Source organism: Nomia melanderi, chromosome 13 (genome assembly GCF_051020985.1).
Source record: "Nomia melanderi isolate GNS246 chromosome 13, iyNomMela1, whole genome shotgun sequence".
In the NCBI taxonomy this organism is placed as follows: Eukaryota; Metazoa; Arthropoda; class Insecta; order Hymenoptera; family Halictidae; genus Nomia; species Nomia melanderi.
Window position 1 is genome coordinate 4,943,929 of NC_135011.1, and position 17,616 is coordinate 4,961,544.

The 17,616-nt window shown below is 44.7% G+C and overlaps 3 protein-coding genes across 4 annotated transcripts in view; 1 reads left to right on the top strand and 2 right to left on the bottom strand.

The window, feature by feature from the left end:
- The window catches only part of LOC116431605 (spondin-1), a 279,700-nt gene extending 276,948 nt beyond the window's left edge, over window positions 1-2,752 (bottom strand). Inside the window, exon 1 of the mRNA XM_031987281.2 lies at window positions 2,434-2,752. The gene's annotated coding sequence lies outside the window, so the exon portion shown is untranslated. The remainder of the gene's footprint in view (window positions 1-2,433) is intronic.
- A 613-nt stretch (window positions 2,753-3,365) lies between these two features.
- LOC116431556 (erythroid differentiation-related factor 1) lies at window positions 3,366-8,168 on the bottom strand. 2 transcript variants are annotated; one of them, XM_031987179.2, is made up of 9 exons: window positions 7,984-8,165; window positions 6,721-7,759; window positions 6,221-6,637; window positions 5,357-6,154; window positions 5,102-5,281; window positions 4,648-5,024; window positions 4,258-4,576; window positions 3,881-4,184; window positions 3,366-3,806 (listed from the first exon to the last, which is right to left on the bottom strand). In XM_031987179.2, exons 1-9 carry the CDS (start codon window positions 8,014-8,016, stop codon window positions 3,665-3,667), a joined length of 3,609 nt encoding a protein of 1,202 aa, XP_031843039.1. In that variant the 5' UTR covers window positions 8,017-8,165; the 3' UTR covers window positions 3,366-3,664. The 2 variants fall into 2 exon arrangements, with proteins under 2 accessions (XP_031843039.1, XP_031843038.1); XM_031987178.2 differs by having other exon boundaries at window positions 5,102-6,154; window positions 7,984-8,168.
- Window positions 8,169-8,812: 644 nt separating this feature from the next.
- On the top strand, window positions 8,813-10,635 carry Arr1 (arrestin 1). The gene has a single exon (XM_031987176.2). It carries the CDS (start codon window positions 8,884-8,886, stop codon window positions 10,018-10,020), a length of 1,137 nt encoding a protein of 378 aa, XP_031843036.1. The 5' UTR covers window positions 8,813-8,883; the 3' UTR covers window positions 10,021-10,635.
- The last annotated feature ends 6,981 nt before the right edge of the window (window positions 10,636-17,616 follow it).

A 17,616-nucleotide genomic window follows, 5' to 3' on the forward strand; every position in this document is an offset into this window, starting at 1 on the left:
ATACGATTGCTACTCACGGTTTTGATATCGAAGATACTGTAAAAAATAACCTATTAGCATAATTAAGCGGGATAATCCACAGAAAATTACTTTTAGTTGTCTATGTGTCAGTTACATCGATCGGGGCAGATTAATTTCAATCGAAAGCTTGGAAGACTTTCAACCGAACATCTCCGATGTATAAAGTAAGCATCACATTGAGAATGAAGTTGCAAATGGCTTAATCGGCAAACAATTAACTCGAATTAAAGTGCGATAGCTAGAAGACTGCGTTGAAAAGCGATCCAAATGAAATTATCCATTCGTTCGTTGAAACGACGATAAACGGATCACAGATCCCCTATCCAAAGCAAATTTATCGAACGATCGGCGGCGGGATGTTATTTAATAAGCAAAGTTTAACCGGATAATTCATCCGAGGACACTTCGATCTCGAATGACAAGAATACCCTCGGGTTGAAGGGAACAGAACTGCCGGACGAAAAAAGGAGAAAATGATCAGGCGAAACGGTCTGATGTATTTTCTCGAATGGCGTTCTCGACGGGGTGCTGAAAGAGGAAGTGAATGGACGGGGATCGAAACGGAAGGCCCGAGGGATGAAATAGTCGAAAGGTCAAGCCACGGATGTCCGGGGAGGACCGAACAAGATTGGGAGACGAGAGGAGAGACCGACGTAAAAGGAGACTGCGAAGTAAGACAACGGGACTGTTCTTTGCGCCCTTTTGTTTCGTTTCAGACACACCCCTCCCTGCGCAGAGAATCTGTTCGAACGTGAGGGATGCGACTGACAGCTGGATTTGTTATATCCCGACGGCCGAACGACGCTCGTTGTTCATCGATCTTCGACGATAACGGCTGCGCCGGATTGGTACGCCGGCTTCGTTAAAATTAATCGTCGAACGTACCGTCGCACTATGGGATACTTGCCCGATCTGAGCGGCGAAAATTAAAGACAGGTTTATATACTTTTTACAATGAAATATGAGAGTATAACATAATAACACACAAAAATATGCGATTATATTGTATATAACAATAAATTTTCAGCGTGTCTGGGGGATACTTGTTTTTAAGTCAATAGAAAATTCGATGGGAAGAATATTTGGTTAATAACATAGTGGTAATGTGATCCAGCAAATATGCACATGAATAAAATATTTAATTCCTTAGCGGAGAGCGTAGAAATGAAATACAGAGAGAGGGAAATTTCGAAACGAGACTGCGAAACGTTGCAAACTTCAATTTTTTATGAACATAAAGCTCGCTTCCGGCGGCGATTTAAATCTCTCGATTGTTATTTGCGAATTCATTGGTCGTACGGATGTACATTGAGATAAATCCGATAGCGAACAAACAACAGGTGATCGACGTTCGATGTAACTCGTTTTTCGGCAGGTTTAAAGAGTTTCGTTCGCTGTTTCATCAGCGGAGACTCCGGGAATAGCGAGGCTAATGTATTTTCGCCAATGACTGACATCGATCGAAAGTCTGAGAGTGATAAACGAGTTTTGCCCACTGAATAATTCATGCTGGCCGTGCTTCAACCGCGAAAGTTAAAATTCTAGCAACGGCAGGTTGAGTATATTCAAATTTCGAATTTGTATTTCGTGTCTGCGCTTGAATTTCGCACCATTTACTAGATGATAGTCGTTGCGAGATAAATTATAATAAATTTATACATGAAAATCATCCTAAATAAGAAGAATCAGGATAAAGTAAACTTATTTATATCTATATAAAAATTATATAACGTAATTGTAAAGAAAGTAATAAAAGGTTGTTTCACGCGAATTTTTATTTCATATCTGCACTCGAATTTCGCGCCATTTATTAAATAGTCGTTGTGAGACAAATTATAATAAATTTATACATGAAAATCATGCTAAACAAGAAGAATTAGAACAAAGTAAACTTATTCATATTTATATGAAAATTATATAACGTAATTGCAACGAAAGTAATAAAAGGTTGTTTCACGCGAATTTTTATTTCATATCTGCACTCGAATTTCGCGCCATTTATTAAATAGTTGTTGTGAGACAAATTATAATAACTTTATACATGAAAATCATCCTAAACAAGAGGAATCAGGATAAAGTAAACTTATTCATATTTATATGAAAATTATATAACGTAATTGAAAAGAAAGTAATAAAAGGTTGTTTGGCGCGTAACGTGAAACAACTGTTGAAATTTCTAATACAACTACTACGTTAGTCAGCGTGCTAACCGTACACCAGCCGGTTCGAATAGCGGAAAGTTTCATCTGAGAATTTCTAATAAACGAGCTTTCAGTCTCTGTACGAGCCAGCCGTGCTCGCAGGATTCGCAATTGAAAAACTTAAACAAAATATATCTCAGTCCGGAAGTTCATTCGAACTTTGGTGCCGCCATTCGTTTCGGCGCGATATTATTCACACGTTTACACTTACCTTCCTCGTTCAACCTCTCGCGACGATATCACGGCGCTCGGAATATCGATAAATTTGGCTCGGTAAGTTTTCACACTATTTTACCACAATTTCACCACACAAGAGTCATTTCTCACATTTTTTTACTTTGCCTAACCTACATGCACCGTTCAGGTCAATTTTAGTAAAAGACAAGCAAACTTCGAATTACTTTTCATGTTCTATATATCTATAATCTAATTAAATAATAGTAGATTACATATACATTACAATCAAGTTATAATATTTACTTCTTCCCGTTTAATTTACTAAATATTAATGCAACAATTACCTGAACTGTCCACGATTCGGCGGCAAATCACTTTTGATTTGAACTGACCGTTCAAATTTCATACCCGACGCGCCACCTGGCGGGAGTTTGCGCAGTCTCCAGTTAGCAATATGAATTGTGAAAGTGCTCCATGGGGAACATCGCTCCGCATTTAATCGACGAATTTGGTAAGTTTATTCTTCTTCTATGCGCTAAAATATTAAAAAACATGTAAAGGTTAAACTTATGCATCAGTTTTTCTAAAAATCTAATATGGAGATTGCGTATCAAAGAGTATATTGAAGATTAATTAAGCCGCACTGTATCGGTACCCAACAGAAGGGATTCAAATGCAGGAGCTTAACGAATTATACAGTTTTTCATTTTAAAACGCGATATTAACTCGATTATTTTAATTAATGCGGTCACGTGAGTTCAAATATATATTTTGAAAACAAGTTTACATATGCATTAACAAATGAGAGGAACTACTAAACCTTGTTTAGTCAAAAGTTTATCTAACGGTTTTCGCAACCATCATGGCGGCCGAAAGTAATTCAAATGAAGCAGATCCTAACCGTATAAATTGTTAAACTTTTTTATTCGTTTTTCCCAAGGTTTTTAAAGAAAATTAGATCGTAAGTCTTGTAGCCGTGATTTATTTCTCTTTTATAAATCATATTTACGTATACATAAATAAAAGCTTCGATCTGACTATGTACATTGTAGGATAAAAAAATGTTCCTGGGGTCATGGGATACCGCAACGAGTTGGAGAACGTTTTCTTTGTTAACGACCAGCGTTAATAGCGATATAAAAACCTTGAAAAGATTGAAAAAACCAATCTCGGGAAGGAATCATATTCGTTGATCGAGACTTCACGCGTTGAGTCTGCGAACTGGCACAGATATGATATACATGTATTTACAAGTGTAGAAGTGTTTAACATTCTGTAGACGGTAACATTTTCTCTAAATCTCGTAGAAGTTGTGCAACGTGCTCGATTAACGTGAAACCGGACATTGTAACCGGTCTCAGTGTCCTGCTATAACACTGTTTATACAAGTTTGCCAATGCCTCACAGCTGCAACATTTAAATCAATTAACACATACCCTACATTACACACAAACTGCATTGAAAATCCGTATTATACATACTCCTTCTTACTGCTGTTGTTATTTTTTGTAACAAATAACTTAGTTATAAATCTTAGGATAAACTGTAGTCTCTGTTCAAGCAACACTACCAAACTCTCTTCATCCTCCAACAACTTCTGATCATCATTTCCTTTCCCTTCTGTAATTTCTTTCCTAGCCTTCTGATTGACACCGTTAGTGCTCTCATTTTTCTGTTTCTGAGAGCTGTTTCTCTCGCACAATATATCCAGAATTGGTTTGCACTGTAATATTAGGTCAAGACCATTTTGGTACGCCTTCAATTTTCCATTGATTGTTGTGGCACCTAATACAAGATACTAATAAAAATATGACCTCAGATAAAAATGAATGGAACTACTGTAGTAGGTGCAACGTACAACGTGCTTGGTGTTCAGCCAGAGCAACCCTTTCCATCTGAACAGTTAGGAACTCTGTAATCTGTTCTAATGCTAGCAAGAGCTTAGCTGCCTTTTCATAGTACAGCTTGCACAACTGCAAGCTTGTTTTTCTTTTGGCGTTGTCTGTGTCTGGTTCAAACTCTCTATACACACGGTGATACAAAGATGCAAGACGATGTTGAATAGTAGCTGCACGGAATTGGTAAACGGGTTGCCGTGGTCCCGACGTTTCCATGTCACAGTGTTTCAACGCCTTTTGTAATACATCTACCACTTCTCGTTCCAGTTCCTCTTCGGTCTACAATTTTAACCAGTTACATAGCAACTCGATCACTGAATCAATGTTGAATTTGGAGATAAGAAATGTACCTTGCAACCGGATATAGGATAGTCTTGCAACAGTGTTGCCATGGTAAATAACGTGGTAGATAGATCCCATGTAACGGTATCCCAAATCACAGGATTGGTCTTCTTAGTTCCTAGGACCTGTAGTGCCTTCTGATAACTGGCCAAAGCTTTATTATAAAAATTACGCTCTTCAGTGTTCTGTTTAACATGCATATGAGCGCAAAGGCGCATAAGTCTTCCAGTATTTGAATGCAGAAGCGCTAAATTCGCCTCGTCATGAACTGTTTCAAATGCCTTAACTCCTGCTTCTAAATGATTCAATGAACGCGCAAGTAAGGCTGTTACATCATCATCAGCTCCTGACATCTCTTCATTTAAGTTTTCTTGCTGATACCGGGCTGTAAATGCAATAAAATTATTCTGTAATTAATGTACATAATTATGAATGGTCCAGAGAATGAATAGGGCAACTTACTTCCAGCCTGATTCATATAAAGAACGCCTAGCTCATTATGAATGTTTCCTAATCGCCTTAAAAGATTATTTCTATCCATTTCCAACGGCTCCAATAATAAGGCTTTTTCGTAACATTTATAAGATGCTACTAAAGTAGATTCTAGACTCTCTAAACGTTGTGGCAGTAAGTCAGTGTCATCTGAAATGAGAAACAGAGTGTCTAATAACCATTTTCCCAAAACGAGTACTTTATGAACCTGAGATAGAGACTCACTCGTGTCCAAATCTTCCATTTTACAGATGTCTTCGATAATCTTTTCTTCGGTTTCGTTTTTCATTTCATAATCATTTCTATGCTTCTCTATATTGCACCAGTCTTGCACAGTCATGAAGCAACAATCACCCGCACGACCCAATAAATAGCTAATCGACTTGTGGTTTCTTATTCCACAAAAGAGCTCCAAAATTTTTTGGCAACGTAACACCGTTAACATATACCTCAATGAAGCCCCGTAATTCTTATTGACGTATTCATTCTCAGCGAGCACGGCAAAGATCAATGAAGCCTTCTCGTATAACAATGTCTTCAAGTGCGCGTTCCAACTAATATTGTCGCTCTTTTTAGGTGCTTGCCAAGTGGGCAGTGTTTCAGCTTTAACTTTACATAGTAATGCCTTTGCTACATTTTCATTCTGCTCCTCCTTCAAAACGAGTTTTTCTGATTTTTTATTTTTTTTCTGTTTCAATTTCTTTTTATGGCTGGGACTATTGGTGACAGAACCGTTCCCAGATTGCGTTTCCTTCTTGTCATCTTTTAAAGAGGTGTATGGCATAGGTATTGCTTGAAGAGGTTTGGCCATGTTCAAATGAGTTTCTTCGTACTCTTTCTTTTCCTTCTCCTCCTTCTCTGCTTTTTTACGCTCTTCATCAGAAGAATCTTCAGTTGGGAAATATTGCAAACATTCAAGTCCTTGGCAGACATGTTCTAAGGCAGCTAAACATCTTTCCTCCACTATACCAGAGATAGGTGGTGGCTTGTACTTTGGTTCTTCTCTATCTTTATGCTCTTTAACTGGAACAAGAGTTTGTTTATTCGCGCGAAAAACGTTTATTTATATTAAGGGAATATCAAACTTACTGTTGGCTAATGTTAAGGACTTTATTGCAGCTTCTTCACTTTCTACTTCTTCGTCGTCCTTTTCAGTATCGTGATTCGCGCTTGATTCACTTTGTGTATCTTCTTCATCGCTTTGATCACAAAGTCCTGGACTAGCAGGATCTGTATCTGATGGTATATAAAGGTCGGACAACATGAAATGAGCAGATGTTACAATCTGAGGATATTTCTCTTTAGTTAACAATTGTATACAATTCTTCAAAAGCATTCTAATAGTGCCCTGTTGTCTGTGATAATCAGAAGAATATTTCATATTACGAGCTACTCTGTATAATAACATGGCAACAGGCACAGTAAACGGATTCTGGCCCTTTTCATCTGATACATCATTACATAAAGATGTCAGATCATACAACTTTACAACATCGTCATCCTTGCCTATGGAACATTAAATAAGTTATGAAATGCAGTTTACAAAAAATGTAAGAGTGTCTTAACTAGTCCATGCTTAATTATATCACCTTTAAACAACCAATAAGTGTGGCCAGCCTTTGTCGCATTATTTTTTAGGAAACTCAGAATATTTTGTGCTACGTCTCTGATAACTTTAGGGCTAAATTTAGAATGATCCATATTTGGTAAATCCTCTGTTTTTATTAATTCATATTTTTGTACTATGCCATCCAAGTGATAACACATAACCACTTCTGGGACATTGCACATCAAATTATCTAACCAATAGTCAATACCAGTTAACACATTAATAGGCTTAGACATATCCCTTAAACGTAGACTTATACATGGATGTGTCTGCCCTCCAAATATTGGCATATCGGTACCAATGAGCATTTGTATGTTCTCAAAAGTCCACACAATATTTCTAGCGAAATTATGATTGTAATTTGGATCTGGCACTTTCTCCTCTTGTGAAGGCTCTGGCAGACATGGTTCTAATGTTTTCACAGGCAACTGTGGCTTTGTACTCTGCTCCTTATTATCTCCTACTCTTATAGAATGATACAGGAACTTGGATACCAAATTCCTTTGCTGTAAGGTATTCCTATTATTTGTCTTACGGAACAGAGTCTTGTCCTTGTCTCCCAGATTCTGGAATATGTGCTCATAGAAAAACTTTTTCAGCCATTCCCAATCACTCTCTGCTTGTCTTAATAAATATTTATGAATATCAAAATCATCAAGCAGCAAAGTATTTTCGATTCTGTGAACCATCATTGATATCACACCATGGTTATACGGTAGTTTCAGTAACTTTTTAATATTTTCAGCGTCAGACACAACATCAACTTCACCAACACAATCAGGAAACATGTGAGCCATACGAAAACTGGAAAACCCAGAAGTTTGGGACCACACACTCTGCAGGCCATAACTTTCTGCAGAGCTGCTGAGCCAGTTGCTGGGAGGTAAGTTCAAATCTGTGTTGCATTGCAATTGTGCATAAGTTGCTGGAGTCTGAACAACAGAATATTTTACAACTGCTGTAGATTTCACTGGTTTCTTAGGCGAACCAGGAGGTATTACCAAAGACATAGACTGCACCTGAAATCAACACGCTCAAGTAAACAGAAAAATCAGTTATTCGATGTCCCAGTTCTATTTAGGTGGGTCTATTTATAAAGGACATTAATTATGTGGGTAGTCTGTTGACTGCCACTACTGGCATGAAAAGGACTCAAATATTTTTCACTTAGAGAAAACATTTAATTTTGTTTTATGTTAAGACACAATGCGAATCACTGTTCGTTGAACGGTATTACACTTACTGTCTCAACCTTATCACCCGTGTCTTCTGACATTTTCAATTTCGAACTGTTTCACTCGCGTCTGTAGAGACCAGTTGCTGTGTTCCAAAAATTCTAGAAGGAACCAGAGTGTGCCGAGAACACAAGCGCATAACCACTGATTATATGATCGTGCAGGAAGGATACAATCAGTTTGAAACAGTTTTCTAACTTATCTATTTCTCTCTATATTATCAATCGACGGTAACCCTTCCGCTTCCCTCTTTCCATTGCCACACAGACGACTTACAACTTACGACTAAACGAATTAGCATATTCATCCTATTACACGTTACAACAGAATTCTCCTTATGTATGATGAAAAACAATCCACAACCTTCCTATACCATAAACTCTTTAGCACATAATCCCTGAAGAACAAGACTTCCCATGGCCGCCATATTGGAACAGTAGTTCGTCCCAAATTTTTCTAATTTTATTATAAAAATTATCGCGTCATTAAAGAAAATATATCAACCTGAATAAAAAACAAGAGCAGTCCTAATCAATCTACAGCGTACACAAAGAAAAATAATTCTAAACGACTGTTTCCCCTGAGAATCTTTGCTACCGATGAATAGCATCGCTACTAAAGATTATAACGGCAAACCGAAGCCCATGAATATCATTGATCTATCCCGAAGACGGGTGCGTAGCGTGTTATTCCGACGATTAGAAGGCAAAGTTAGCCAACACGTGAAAAGGTTAGCAACGACGTGAGCAAAGGCGCGCGGTGATCCGCGACGCTGAATGGATTCGGAAGCCCCTGAAGATCCTGACGTCATTGGTACCCTGTTCATATAAAAGAACACGTTACCACCTCCGCGTTCCAGTCGCCGACGGAGGTGGAACGGTCGGAGGAACGCTGCAGCGGAATTGGTTATGGTGATGAATTTCAAGGTGTTCAAGAAGTCCTCGCCAAACGGCAAGATCTCCTTGTACTTGGGCAAGAGAGACTACGTGGATTATCTATCAGGGATCGAGCCAATCGATGGAGTAGTCCTACTGGACCAGAACTACATAGACACCGGAAGGAAGGTATGGGGCCAGTTGATCTGCAGTTTCCGCTACGGCCGCGAGGAGGACGAGGTGATGGGCCTGAACTTCCAAAAAGATCTCTACCTCGTCTCCGAGCAAATTCAACCGGCCACCAAGAAGGCGGAGGATAGCTTAACGAAGCTGCAAGAACGACTGCTGCGGAAGCTAGGACCGAACGCCATCCCGTTCACCTTCAAGTTCCCCCAAAGTGCTCCGTCCAGCGTGACCCTGCAGCCAGGTGAGGACGAGACCGGCGAACCCTGCGGCGTCAGCTATATCGTGAAGTTCTACTCCGGCGAGACGGAAACTGATCTCACTCACAAGAGGAGCACGGTGACAATGGGCATCAGGAAGATACAGTACGCACCCACGAAGCAGGGTCGCCAGCCGTGCACTGTGGTGAGAAAGGATTTTTTATTGAGTCCTGGGGACCTGGAACTGGAGGTTACCTTGGACAAGCAGCTCTACCATCATGGAGAGAGGATAGCGGTGAACGTGTGCGTGCGGAACAACAGCAACAAAGTGGTGAAGAAGATCAAGGCACTGGTGCAGCAGGGCATCGACGTGGTGATCTTCCAGAATGGCCAGTTCAGGACGGTGATCGACGCGGTGGAGACGCAGGACGGCTGCCCGATCAACCCCGGTTCGAACCTGCAGAAGGTGCTCTACCTGACCCCGGAACTGGAGAAGAACAAGAACCGACGCGGCATCGCTTTGGATGGAAAACTGAAGAGGGACGAAGGCGAGCTAGCTTCTAGCACGCTACTGCTGTCCCCGGATGTCCGGGATTCTTTCGGTATCGTGGTCTCGTACGCTGTCAAGGTCAAACTGTATCTGGGTGCCCTGGGTGGAGAACTGTCCGCTGAGCTGCCGTTCATTCTGATGAGACCGAAACCGGTGGACCGGATCAAGGTGGTGAACGCGGACAACGAAGAGGTGGAGGACATCACTGAAGAGAAGGTGCCCCTGGCTGCTAATTAGACAGGGTCCAAGTCAACTTGAACACGGGAAGCTCACGTGTCCAAGCGATTCGCGTGTATGGGTGTAACATTCTGGGAATGTAACGCGTCCTCTATTATGTTAACCCCTTAAGGGCCTGGATCGGAGTCAAGATTTATTTTTGTATTAAGGAATGCTGGCTAAATGAAGAAGACTTGGGCGATAAAACAAAATGGAACAGGGACGTTGGTAGATTATTTAGTATTCGAATTTTAAGTTTGATAGTTTCATTCGGGTAGGCCCGAGGACCTTAAGGGGTTAAGGATTATGCCCTCGATTCTTGGATCTAACTGGCTCGCTGCAACTCACTGGAAATTGGAACGACGACAATGTAGGACCGAGATCGTCCTCTGTTCTCCGAACCGACTCCTCTTAGACGTCCAAGAAATTCGTATCGATCACTGCTGGAAGCTAGGTGAAAGTGAACCGACCGTGCGACGCAACTGGAACGCGACCCTTTCAAAAAGAACATGCAACCGATCTGTAGCTCTCGTTTGCACAGTAGCATCCTGCGATTGTAAAAATGCGTATAACAGGAAGAAAAATGGAACATTCGTATAGAATCTGATCCAAATACATCTGTATGCTATTACACAACCGAGTATCCTTTTCTACCTATCCGAACTTCGCATCTTAGCTATCGCAATGATTATTTTGTAACAGTCTCTATTTCATTAAACGCAACGTATCCTTTTCACCGAACCAATATGACAAAGGAATCCGATTAACTTCCCTAACTTATCTCCAGTGAAACGAATTACTTCTTCCTTTCATACGGAAGAGAAAATGGCCTGGCTGGTAGCGGACGCGTTGAAACCTAATTAACAGTCGAGTACCCACTTATATTTGGAAAAGCGTTATGCAACGACCCGACTTTGTCGAAGCTCGTGCTTTATGCGTTAAGGTATAACGATTTTAAGCCAGGTTACTTTTTTTTCATTTAAATCACCAAGAAAAACGCTCGAGAGTGAAGCACTTGAAAGGTTCCGCGCGAGGGAACACGGATTCGACTTTCATCGATACTTTCGCTGGTCCGCTTCGGAGCTTTAACCGACCCGAACGCGAGCTCCGCAAGCTGTAATGAAATCGTTCGCGGTTCATCGAATTGATTTACGCAGTTCGATTGTTACCGCGACGTTCGATGCTTCCGTGTTTTCTTTATGCGCGCTCCGAAACGGAACGACTTCGCGTCCTCGTTAAGGCGAAGCCGAACGAACCGCGGAGTCCTTATCGAAGCGGCTGCCGCTCGTTAATATCGCGCCGCCGATCAATCAGCAACGTTAAGCAGATAAAGGCGCGGAAGACCAGGCGTGTCCGCTCTCAAATTTATCTTCACGATTCAGGAAACCCTTCCGAGCGTCCTCGAGCGTGAAAACGACCGTTCAACAAGTACGACGGCCGAAAAGTTGATATCGCGATTATCGAAAACCAGAGATGCGCAAAGTGTGAAGGAGAAATCGCAAAGAAAACTGTAAAATTTTTATTTGATCTTGAATGAGTATGATTCTTTCTTGTTTCATATGATTAGCAGATTTTCTGACTGTATCTTTCTATAATGCAACAGTTCAAGTTCTACGAAGATCAGTGTAACCTATGAAAGTACAAAACTTCATAGTCTAATTATAGTTTCAAACACTTTTCTACATTGTGTCCCATTCCTCCATCTTATTTATTTTGTGATCCGCCTAGGGTCGCGACCCCCGGTTCGAGAGGCCCACTCGCAGTGTACACAAGCACGGAAAACAAGGTGCAGGATTCTATTTTCGTGGAGTGGTGTCGCTCGGAATAAACGCAAACACGGAGAGAAGCGAAGAGGAGCCACGAACGGGACGAAATGAAAAAAAGTCCGGTGATTTCGAGCGTCGAGCAGAGAAAATTTCGATTTATCCGCCGGCCACCCCCAGGAAGCTAACGAACGACCGTGGCGCGGCGAAAAACGTCGGGCGGTCGTTATCGATTACGAGATAACACTGGAACACCGGTTACGCAATGTCCAGTTTCCTCGGACCGGGCCTTTTTTCTTGCGAAAAATTGTTTCCTCCGTCGAGGACAAGGTCGTGCATTTTCGATGACGCAACCCCTCAGACCGGTTCGTGGCCTAGAAAAATAGCCGCGTGCGCGGCCAGCCGTGTTCTTGCGTCTCGGGAGCGCCGGTGGCCGATCGATCCGTCCGCCCGTCCGTCCGCCCGTTCGGAAAGAGGAATCATCCGCAATTTCGCGAGGTACCACCTAGAACCATCGGAAAACAGACTCGACAACTTATGAATATGAACGACAAAAGAATGAAGAAAAGGCGGAGCATAAAAAGTTTCAGGCAACCGTCGTAAAAAAAGAACAACAAGAGGAGAAAAATCGAAGAAAGGATTCGTCAGTAGCTAACATTAAACTTATGGTTGTTCACCAATAGAATCGTTCGAAGGTCAAACTAACCACGCTTCTTACAATTCTCAAAAATTCAAACGCTTTTATCTTTCATTATACAGAAATGATCACTTCAAGAAGCGAATGGCTCAATCAAGGAGTTGCCCACGAACTCAGCGCACCTAGTCACGTCTAGCTCATCCCTTATCCCCAGCCAGAACCGCAGCAAATAATAAGAATCATCGGGCACGCAAGGATCATAGGTCCTACATTCGCCGCAGGTATACAGCGGCGACAAATCGAAAGAAACGACGTCGCCGGCGACGATCCTGGCGATTCCCGTGTGGAAGGTCCTGCGAAGGGCAGCGCCGTCTCGCCGCTACCACCCTGCACCTATATACTTGTGGTGGTGGGCGTCGGAGGAGCAGCGAGCGGGATGAACGGAGAACGCGATGTAGGAGAGCCTCTGGTGGAAGAGGGACGCAGCGAGAGGGATCGGCTCTCGGCGGCAGCGGCGGCGGCGAGCGAGAAGAGAGAGCGGGAGCGTTTCATGGAGGGAGAGACAGCGAGGAGATAAAATTAGAGAGAGAGAGGTCAGAAAAAGCTTCGCGGCGGGACGGATCGGATAAGAGGAGAGTAAAAATCCGTGGACTGAAGAAGGAGGCCGTGGAGAATCGTGTGGAGAGAACGAGACTGCCAGCGGCGGCGGCGGAAGGGGCGAGCGAAGGAAAGAGAGAGAAAGATTGAGCAAGCTAGGGGGAACTGTCCAACGGAGGGAGTAGGACAGAGAATGATACGATCGAGTCGCGAGAAACGGAGGGAGAGAGAGGCAGCTTGATGGGGCGCGAGGGAGGGAAGGAGACGATAAACTCGGGGTTCGGGCGGTCCGCAGGCTATACCGGTGCGTCAGTCAGGCTCGAGACACCCGCGAGAACGGAGCGTTGGGTGGTTGCCTCCCCCATTTTGGTATCGGGTACGTAACGTTCGATGCGCCCCCTCCATCGTCGTCGTCATCCCCTGCCCGCCTAAAGAGCCCGAGAGGAGTCTCCGGTTACGAGAGAGGCCAGTGTCGCGTAGAGTGTCGCACGAGGCGTGTTGAAAGAGAGAAGAGACCGACGCCTGTTCTCCGCGAACCGAACCGAATTGAACCGAGCCGTACCGTTCCCGTCGCTCGAACTTCAACCCCCTGGCCCGAGCCGATCGGTGTCGACGCGATCAGCCCTCTCTCCTACGTCGCGCGTTCTCGAATTCATTTTTGTCTGGTGCCGGTTCTCCGGGGATCCCCTTTCGGTGAGAGATCGCAGCTACGCAAGAGGCAAGGAAGAGAAGAACAAGAGACGCTCGCGCGCGCACGCACGCACGCAAGCACGCACGCACGCACGTCGTGGCGAAGGTGGTGGCCCGGAGAAGCGTTCTCTTCAAGGTTTTCCGCTCGCGAGGCTCTCTCTCGTCCGCACCGGGGGCGAATCAGCCGCAGGAAGAACGAAGGAAGACGGTGGCGGCTACGCTACGCTAGCAGCCGAGTGAGTAGCTATCTCGGAGCCTTGACTCTGCCCTCTCTCTCGAGGATACAGTACACGTATTTCTCTCTCTGTCTGTCTGTCTATCTGTCTGTCTGTCTGTCCGTCTATCTGTCTGTCTGTCTGTCTGTCTCCTCTTAAGCTAGGTGTCCATTTGGGAACGAGATCATAGACAGTTTTCGGGATCGTTCCTTTTAAATGAATATTCCGTTCTGACTGTTGGAGCATCGTCAGACTTATCATCATTCGCGGTAGAGTATCCGCTACTGATAAACAATCCGGAGAGCGACTTGCTTTACCCTCAAATGGACACTCAGCTTTACTCCGACCCGAACCTCTCCTTCTACATCTCTCTCTCTCTCTCTCTCTATATATATATATATATCTATCTCTTTCTCTCTTTCTCTCTCCTCTCTCTGTCTCTTTCTCTCTCTCATTCTCTCCCTCTCTCTATCTCTTTCTCTCTTCGTTCCTCTCGGTCCTCCAGATTTTTCTGGCCTGTGGGTAGACCCTGGCTCTCGGGGCCCGCCGCAACAGACACCGGCGAAAACTCACCGATACACACGACGAGTTTCTCTTCTCCCGCGGCAGCAGACGGTGGCATTGATTTCCTCCTCCCGTCCTCTCTCGCTCGCGCGCCGCACGCCCTTCCCTCCTACGCGCTGCGTGTATACGCACGCCACGATCCTCGTAATTTTCGAAGCTCGGGGCCGGCGCTGCTCGCCTCTACTCCGCTTTGTCAGCGACAGCAGCGGCGGCTGTGCAGAAACACACGGGGCCCCGGGTCGATTTATAAACCGGCCTTGAACACGCTTCTGCCCTCCCGCCCCCTCGAACTTCCTATCGAGGCCTGATCGATACACCGCTCCGAAATAATCAGCTTCCGACGACGAACGTCTTCGGAGCCTCCTGACCTGGGTCCCGGCTTCCAGCGTATCGGTGGACGACTATTTTAGAGAATCTTAGGGGAGGAGCCGCCTTCGGCCCTCAAATATTTAGTCGAAAACGGTGCGCCGGGTCCGGCTCGGCGTGTATTTTCGTGGGTACGTTTGTTTGTTCACGCGGAACCATCGCGGCCCGCCTCGAGGGGCTCCGCTGCGAAAGCCTGTGGCAGCAGGAACGAGTTTCTTACCCGGCCGCGGTTTCACGCGAATCTTCTCGCGACCTTGAACGCTCCGCTCCGGGGTCGGGCTGGTCCCCGGTGTTCAGGCGCGTTCGAAACGCGGGATGCGAGACGTTCGCTCGGCGAAGTGATTAATTCCATTAAATGGAATCCAGAGGGATCCGATTCGATTTCAGTCGAAGTATTTAGGTGACTGGAAAGGAATTAGTCGGTTTAGACATGCGAGAATGACTGCGAGAGGTGTATTCCAGTTCAGGTGGGGATATTCGATTGAAGGAACTCGCGACGGGAACGAGCGGTATCGATTGCCAATGACAGTCCGCGTGGGACGATTAAGATATCTCTATTTGTAAATAGACTGCCGTTTATCCACGAGCACGCTACTGCGTCGTCTTCGGCACGCGCGGCTGTTTACTCGCCCAGCGAGCGAGAGTTGTTTGCTCTTGGTCGGTTAAACGTAACCGGAGCGACTCGAGCGATTTAAATAATTTCGATGGTACACCTTGATCGACGGAATCATTATTGTCTGTAAACTGGATCTCTTAAGGTATCCATGGAATCGGAGCTTAACTCGAGTTATCGTACCTTAGATACATTCGAAGACTTCCTCGTCGATTCTCCGTTTATCAGGATTATCGTTCCAGTTAGAATTGAATATTGAAATTCATTCGTTTCGTGAACGATGCATTTATTCGACGCGTTCGCCGATCGATCCAGCCCAGTCGTGTTCCCGATGACTGATTTCAGGCAGGTAATTGGCAGCGTTATCGCCGGCCGTACCAGCTCGGAAATCGAACCGGTCGAATCGTCGACCTCGAACAACCGCGGCCACCAATACGGTATTAGTCACGCGTCTACGTCGACGAATGAATATTTCAACGTTACGACGCGCGCCGTTGCCTGCGCAAACATTCCGCTGGCTCCGGTGTTCGTCTGGAAAACGGTTAATTCAGCGATACACCGGGAAACGAAATAATACCCGACTCTGTACGCACGAAACCCATCGACCCGCGTGGATTTCGCTCTCCTCTCCCTCGCCGGTTCAGTTCTTTCGTCTTTGTCCCGACCGCTGTGTCAGCTACACCTCGCAACGGTACTCTTCGTCGCTCAGGGGGGGAGGAACAACGATGACAACTAATTAGTCAGCTTTCATCTTTCCTCATTTTCAATATTAATTTGCTATTCGTTACATTACACGTAACCAATCAAAACTATGGACAAAGCACACAGGGGAGGACTCTTTTCCTGCAACGAAGAGTATTCAACGTTGTTCAGGAGAGAGGAGCTCTCGATAGAATGCAGACTTAATTGGTCAGCTTTCATCTTCCCTCATTTTCGATATTAATTCCCTATTCGCCGATACGGTAACCAGTCGGAACTATAAAGAAAACACACAGGGAACCCTCCTGCCCCCCGAGCAACGAGGAGTACTTTTCCTGCTTCGCCGCGAGTAATCTCGCGAGCATCGGCCACTCCAGCCCCGGAGTCACCTCCAACACCATTGTCCCAGTTGCTTTTGTGCGGCTTCTGTTGCCACTTAACGACGTCGTCGCCGCACGCGACAGGGCATCCCGAAAGAATCCGATTCTTTCGGGCCACGGAGGCCTCCGTGTTTCTTGCCATTAACGCGACGCGTGTAACCGCCGCCCTTTGTGTCCATCGAAGACAACAAACTGCGGGGGGAACGGAGTCGATGAGCCGTACGGCGTTACTCCGCCTGCCCATTCTTTCCTGTGTAGTAATTACTACGGGCTTGATTCGCCGTGCGGCTGAATTTCGACCGATACGCGTCGGAACACGGATGAAATTATTCGCGTGTGAAGTGATCGGTTGTGGGAACTTCTTCTTCCTTCGTTGTAACGGGGTTGGGAAGTTCAGATGAAGTCTCGATTGTACGCCGGTGTCGGAGAGAATCGATAACGCGAGGCGTTCTGCTCGGTAGATTCGCTGTAGTCTCGCTTCTGGGAAGGTTCATTAAATTTTTGTTTTATTTGCGGCCGATATAAAGTGGCCGCGGGGTATGTAAAGATTTATATTAAGTTAATAAGGCGATCGGGAACCTGTTAGCGAACTTTCGCCGGATAACGTGTACGAAATTTAATAACCATCAAATTGATGGGATCTGCAAATCCAGGGTCAAACGTCCCGAGCGCCGAGAAACGCGCTGACAAGAAGAAAGAGCGGGATTTAATAAGCCAGACGGAACTTTTAATCAGCGGGGCGAGCAGAAATCCCCTTTATCCGCGCGAGGAGGGTTGAAAGTCGGCGCGAGGGTGTGCGATTCACCGGCACGCGCTTTTTCGCGTCTCCCGCGGCCGAACGTTTACTCCGTGCATTGCACGGTGGGAAGATTAAGGGAAAAATATGCGAAATACATGGTGAATTAATATTGACGTGGCGGAACTTGACTGAAATCGATATTTTTCGAAAAGACTTTTTCCCTTTATAGAATTCTTTCTTTCTAAGGAATATTAATTTTAACCAACCTTCTCAAAATTAAAATACTTTTCCTGTGTCCATCCCATATTCTACAACATTCCAGCTTGATTCTGAAAGAATCGCCGCTCTATCTTA

What these genes read in the sequence shown, in the direction of transcription:
- LOC116431556 (XM_031987178.2), bottom strand. Translation starts at nt 8,016, where the DNA reads ATGTCAGAAGACACGGGTGATAAGGTTGAGACA. An exon ending in CACTTATTGGTTGTTTAAAG is followed by an intron (nt 6,638 to 6,720) that starts GTGATATAATTA and finishes AATGTTCCATAG; the next exon opens with GCAAGGATGACGATGTTGTA. An exon ending in TTATATGAATCAGGCTGGAA is followed by an intron (nt 5,025 to 5,101) that starts GTAAGTTGCCCT and finishes TTGCATTTACAG; the next exon opens with CCCGGTATCAGCAAGAAAAC.
- Arr1 (XM_031987176.2), top strand. Translation starts at nt 8,884, where the DNA reads ATGGTGATGAATTTCAAGGTGTTCAAGAAGTCCTCGCCAAACGGCAAG.